This window comes from Gekko japonicus, unplaced genomic scaffold (assembly GCF_001447785.1).
Source record: "Gekko japonicus isolate JY-2015 unplaced genomic scaffold, Gekko_japonicus_V1.1 scaffold196, whole genome shotgun sequence".
Lineage (NCBI taxonomy): Eukaryota > Metazoa > Chordata > Lepidosauria > Squamata > Gekkonidae > Gekko > Gekko japonicus.
Genome location: NW_015173129.1, coordinates 52,916 through 59,588, shown reverse-complemented (window position 1 = coordinate 59,588; position 6,673 = coordinate 52,916). Strand labels below are relative to the sequence as shown.

Genomic DNA, 6,673 nt, shown 5'->3' with positions numbered 1-6,673 from the left:
TTTATAAAAGAACAAAATAGGTTTCTGGGTATTTTTGAACGGTTGTTGAAGAAAGAATGTATAACTGACAAGGCTTGGTGTCACACACAGTCTCCCATACACCAAAACTCAACTCTGACGGGCATATATATATTTATTTCATGTAGTCACACAGGCTGAACTCTCTTGTTCAGAGCCACACAGGCTAAACTCTCTCGTATAGCCACACAAGCTGAACTCCAGCTACTTCCTCTGTCACACAGACTCTCCCCCAAAATCTCCACACTCGTTTCTCTAAAACTCACAGAATCACCTCAGAGACATCTCTCCTCCCACGCTCTCAGTCATCAGCCAATCATATCACACTTATCTCACTCTCCTTACATTACTGCAGTCACATGAAACATTTAAAGAAACACCCCCCCCCAAAAAAAACACCATGAAATCATTACACAAACAAATAGAACAAGTAATCTGAAATGAGTTAGGCACATCTTAACCAGAGCAGGGCTGGGGTTCAGTGTGGTAGAACGTCTCCGTGGCATGTAGGAGGTCCAGGTTCAGTCTCCAGTATCTCGAATTGATGTGAAAGACCTCTTTGGGAGAGGCTGCCAGTCCGAGCAGGCAATAATGACCTTGAGGGACCAAGAGTCCGATTCAGTAGAAGGCAGCTTCGTGTGTGTATTCCCGTGGCAGTGAGAGCATCATTAGCTCACCTGGGTGGTGGCCGTAGCCGTGCCCTGACGCGATCAAGCATTTTTCTTTTGTTTTGGAAGGCACTTCGCCACCTCAGGGCCGCTTCTCCTGCCTTCAGGTCATCCAAGCCTTCAATGCCTTTTCTCTCCCCCGCTCTCCTTTCTCTCTCCTTCCAGGAGTGGACACAGATGAGCTAGACAGCAACGTAGAAGACTGGGAGGAGGAGACCGTTGAATTTTTTATCAATGAAGAAATTATCCCCGTTACAGAGTCGGAGTAGTCCGAAAGCCGTGGTAAAAAGAAAAACAGCAGCTTCGTGACCGGGGGGGGGGGGGATTTTTCTGAACTGCCGGGGGGCTACGTAAACATCTCTCTCTCTCTCTCTGTCTCTCCTTTGCAGCCCCCACCATATCTTGTACCAAGAAAGGAGTCATTCGTTTTTTCAGAAGGTCTTTACACATCTTCGGAAATTTTTACAGATCCATATTTCTCTCTCTGGACGGTGAATGCGCAGAGTTCGTTCAGTCTGACACACTGTAGTGCCTTTTCCACCTTCACTGCCTACAGTGGGGTCCTTTGAAAGGCACTGCTTTTAAATTTTTATTCCTTATCGGAGGGGAGGGTCAGGTTTTCTTTTTTTTACAAAAGACACCCGCCCACCAGCATTTGCCGCTTTAACGCTCCAGCAGCGCTCCCTGTGACTCGAGTCGCTTGGAACTGCCACCTCCCCCACGGGCAGCCCCGGGTCTACCTGCCGCAAACTCACGATGCTTCCGTCTGCCAAAGACTCTTCGGGCGTCCCAGGCTCACGGACAGGTGTGGGTTTCGTCTGGGGCAAAGCCAGCGAGAGGCCAGTTCTCCGCTCCACGGGCTTTAGTGTGCTGAAAGAGCACTACAGCGGGCTTTACCCTCCTCCATTCAGATTGCGGCGGGATCTCTCCACGAGTTGAACATGGAAATAAAGCAGAGCTATATGCTTAACCCAGAAGGCTTGTGTTGTGTCTGTAGTTCTCCTTTTTGCAGAGGTCAATTTGGACTTTACCCTGGAGCAGGAACCTCTTAAATGTATATCTTTTATTTTATGTAGTCAGGCCTTTATTACGGCAACAAGCCATAGAACACACATGTTTAAATACAACATTCATAACATTCATGTCACTGAATTTAGGACAGTAAAATAAAACTCTATACAAATACAGTTGAGCATAATAAAATAAAGGAAGAACATAAAACAGACTATTAAAGGTAAAAGTAGAGGTTCCCTTCCTCGAAAGCCAGTTGAATCCGACTCTAGGGTTGCGGTGCTCATCTCCGTATCAAAGCCGAAGAGCCAGCACTGTCCGAAGACATTTCCGTGGTCATGTGGCCGGCATGACTAAACACCAAGGCGCACGGAACGCTGTTACCTTTCCACTGAAGTGGTACCTGTTTATCTACTTGCAATTTCTTGCTTTCGAACTGCTAGGTTGGCAGGAGCTGGAACTAGAGACGGGAGCTCACTCCATCATGCAGCACACTGGGGTCTCGAACTGCTGAACTACCGACCTTCCACAGCCTGCAGTTCAGCGTCTTAACCACCTGAGCCACCGCAGCAGACTATTAGGCAACTATTATTATATATTTGATCATGTATTTCGGATGCAGTAGCATGCTACCCAAAATTTTGCCAGAGTTTGGGTAATTGTCCGGTTCCCATCAATTAACAATCGGTTACACTGCTCGGCACCTGATTGTCCCACCATATCTGTTATAAGAGGAGTGATATATTTGTCACGGATCTTGTTATACCAGTTACATCTGAGCATCAGATGTATTTAAAACTTGTATTAGCCGCCTTTCTTCCTTAACGGAGTTCAAGGAGGCTTACAATAATAAATAGAAGAGAGTACGTAAAACCAAAATTTCAGATCACAATACAGGACAGCTTCAATCAAACATAGTCCTCAATAAAACTGTCTTCAGCTGCCTCCTAAAGGTGAAAAGAGAGGAGGCCAGGCACACGCCTCCCTGGGGAGGTTGGTCCATAATTGCGGGGCTGCCCCAAAGAGGCCCTGTCTCGTGTTCCCACCAAACAGCTAGTTTGGTGTAGTGGTTAAGTGTATGGACTCTAATCTGGGAGAACCGGGTTTGATTCCCCACTCCTCCACTTGCACCTGCTGAGGTGACCTTGGGTCAGTCACAAGCTCTGGCACAGCTGTCCTTGAAAAAGCGGTTTGTGTCAGAATTCTCTCAGCCCCGCCCACCTCACAGGGTGTCTGTTGTGGGGAGGGGAAGGGAAAGGAGTTTGTAAGCCACTCTGAGACTCCCAAGTGAAGGGCGGGGTATAAATCCAATCTCTTCTTCTCTTTTCTTCTTTGTTTGACGGGGGCAGTCAGGAGGGACTCTCTGTGACCCTAATTCCCAGGTGGGGATGTGTGGGAGAAGATAATCCTTCAGATACCCCAGTCCCAAAGCATGTAGGGCTTTAAAGGTCAAAACACCCTGAATCGGGCAGACATGCTTGTGGGTTTGGTTTTTATGTGCTCCACCAGTCTGGGGTGATGAGTCACTTACTGGCAGGGTGCCACAATGCTGGCAACAGCGTCCAGTGCAGTATACGCTGACTGTACCTTTGAGGGTGTCACTGGACAGATGGAAAGGTATTTGGTGCAGAAGACGCAGTCTGTGTTTGGTCCTGAACAGCCAGGCAGGATTTTTCTTAAAAGCTGTTAGCTGAAAACAGCCTTTGGAGCGCTGTGGTTTCAGAGAAGATGTCTTTCCTCGGCTAGGAGGCACATTCCATGCAGAATTAACAGGTGGGGTCGGCCTGCAAGGTATCCAAAAGAGACAGCGCTCATGTGGCTATATTTAACAATAAGTCTGTGCTGGCTTCATACACCATATTACCCCGATTCTGATACTGTCGATCACCAGAGAGTATAAACAGCGAAGTATATTATATATACGTATTCCCCAAATAAGGTGGTGGTGTTTTTAAACTTTTATTTAAATTTTATAAAGATAACAAAGAAGTTATAATTTATCCAATGCAGTTACATAATATACTTATAAAACTTTGGAAACAATACAGCAGGCATGTCCAACTTCGAACAGGCAGTGATCTATTTTTTCCGGCCAAAAGTGCTGGTGAGCTACCACCATGAAAATAAAGTTTTAAATTAGTTTCAAATTAGATTTTAATGCACTAAAGTTGGGCTCCACTGCCCCCCACCCCCCATTTATAATGCACCTTCTGTCGTTTACTGGTAAGCAAAAACAAAACAAAGATCCAGAAAGAACTGCGAACATCTTTTATTTTTTATTGAGTTATAACTTTCTTTAACTGTGGGGCTGGTGATCTACCTCTGACCCCTCCGCGATCTATCTGTTGGACATACCTGCAATACAGCAAGTATGATAATGTACATACCTAGATAGTAGGTGCAATATTACATCTAATGTGAAATTTTAGGATTAGAGTGAATTGGGATGTTAAGTGCTGGATTCATAATATTGTCTCTTGAGTCTTGCATAATGACAAGACACCCACTGTATGAGGGATTTTATTCTAGACCATGTTGGAGAACAAAAAAGAGAGAAATATAAGAGGAAAGGAGTAGAAGGAAAAGAGGGATTAACGAAGAAGCAGTTGATGGTAGGATTGGTTTGGAGGAGCAAGATCTTGTGTAAGAACATGAGTGATGAAACCATTTCTCAGTGAAGTTTGTTTTCCTGGGGTAGATATGCGATTGGAGTAGGTGATCTGTAATTTTCTCCATTATTAGATTATCCCAGATCTTTAAGTACCATTCTGTTAGAGAACGTAGAGAATGTGATTTCCAATGTTTTGCTAGTACCGTTTGGGTTGCTGTCAGCAAGCTATGTATTCATTCCCATCTGGCCTTTGGGATCGAGGGATCATTTTCGTGATGGGAAAGGAATGATTCAGATTTTAACGCAATTGAATGTCCAGTTATTTGTGAAATGTGTTGACGGATCTTGTTCCAGAACTCTTGTAGGCGAGGGCATGTCCACCAGCAGTGAACGAAAGTACTAACTTCTCCACAACCTTTCCAACAAAGGGCTGTGTTAGAGGGTGTAAGAAGTGCATGGATTTTTTAGGAGTGATGATGTATCATCTAGATGACATCTTGTAGGATTGTAGGCGGACATGTGCCCAAGATGGAGTAGAAAGAGAGGTGCGCCATATTGCTGACCACCGGTTGGCCATAAAGTCTAAGTTGCAATCACGCAACCAGTTATATTTTCTTAATGACTCCTCTTGGTCCCGTCTGATCATCATTTAGAACATCTTCTAAGCGTGTGAGAGGAGAATTCAAAACAGTAGAGAGGTGCAGTTGGGTAAACATATGTCTCAATTGGAGATAAAAGTACCATGGAAATAAGGTGTTTTTTTAAATCATGCAATAAGGAACCGAGCAATTTTGAGGATTTCATTCAGACCCACAGCATGGAGGCTGCGGCAACCTTTTCCAGTTTCTGGAAGCCAGTGTTGTTGAACTGGAAAGTTTTTGTTGGTACCGCTCCAGTATATCACGAGGCCGAAATGCTTTTGGATGCTACTGGGGTCTTGTTTACGTTGCCGTTGAACGCTGTGTGCAGCTAGGCCAAGTATACTGCCTGGAGCAGGAGAATTTCTAGCCACTCTGAACTTCCTTTCATTACACGGACTGACTTTCCCCAACGCAGAGAACACTAAACTTAGTGTTTCTGAGCGGGCTTTTAATTTACATCTGTTAAATCTCAGGGCTGTTCTCTTGTGTGCTCAGAAAAGGCAATATGGTACCGCTTTGGAACTGTGTCACTCTAGAATGCAGGGAGAGGGATTTGCCAGCAATGAATGCTTTTTCTGCGTACCAGGAACCCTGTAGCTTTGAGAGCAGACGTGCATATCTGTGTGAGCGGGTTTCCCCTAACATGTCTACGTTTGACAAGAACATGCTACAGTGAGGGAGCGTTCAAATGTAATTTCCTTGCTTGTAACACTGAAGGGATACCATCTCGAGAAAGCAGAAGCATATGGGTTTCTTCCCCATCTAACCCCCAAAATTTCGATTCGTAAAGGTGTAACACAGGGTTGCATCCTTTAATTTGTTTTTAAATGACCTGGCTCCATCATTGTTCGAATTTTACGTACATGTCCCTAAAACGGGCCAACGCCATATTCCAGTTCTTTTATATGCTGTCGTCGTCATTTTACTTTCATGTTCTCAAATCGAACTGAGGTGTCTTCTACATCAGTGTTTGACCTACTGTAATAACAACAGGTTAACTTTAAATTATGGGAAAACAAAGATCTCAGTCTTTTCCAAATCCTGGAAACAGTCCTCATAGACAATTCAGGGAAGACTGGAATTCTAGACTGGTCGTTATAAAAAATACAGCTAGCGGACCTCCGCAGAACAGTAATGCTGTGTGAGGTTAGTTACTTGCTGGACAATTTATGGGAGGTGAAATATTCAAACTGAGCCTGTCTGTGACTCTGAGCCCAGCCTAGTCTTCGGTGAACCCAAACTTCTCTGTCTTTCTCTTTAAATGTACTTGACGTGACTGATTTGGGAACACTGAATTGTAACTCCCCAAGGCAGACATAAACCATGCCAAGTAAAGAGCCAGACCAGGGCGTGGTGAGGAACAGAATGGGCTCCACATTCTCAAACCTGAAGTCTACCTTTATACAGTTAACTAGATTGGTGACAGAATGTGTGAGTGAAAGCGTCTTCGAGGACACCTGGGTGCTATGTTCAGTAACCTAGGGGAGGAGTCTTCCATACAGGTTCACGGCAGCTGTGCCTTTTAAGATATTCCCCTTGCTCCCTATGATATTATTTCTTATTGCTGGTTAGTAAACGTTGTGAAACAGGTTGTTGGACTAGAGGGACCACTGGTCTGATCCAGCAGGGCTCTTCTGATCTTATAAGGGAAGACTTTGACCTCTAGGCCCTGTTGTTGAACCTCCAGAGGAACAGGTTGGCCACTGGGGGTGAGACAGGGTGCT

The 6,673-nt window shown here is 44.9% G+C and overlaps 1 protein-coding gene across 1 annotated transcript in view; it reads left to right on the top strand.

Moving 5' to 3' along the window:
- EIF3B (eukaryotic translation initiation factor 3 subunit B) overlaps positions 1 to 1,660 on the top strand; it is a 35,827-nt gene extending 34,167 nt beyond the window's left edge. The window contains exons 20-21 of the mRNA XM_015422074.1: positions 852 to 968; positions 1,076 to 1,660. Of these exons, the coding sequence (XP_015277560.1) occupies positions 852 to 955 (104 nt within the window). The 3' untranslated portion in view covers positions 956 to 968; positions 1,076 to 1,660. The remainder of the gene's footprint in view (positions 1 to 851; positions 969 to 1,075) is intronic.
- The last annotated feature ends 5,013 nt before the right edge of the window (positions 1,661 to 6,673 follow it).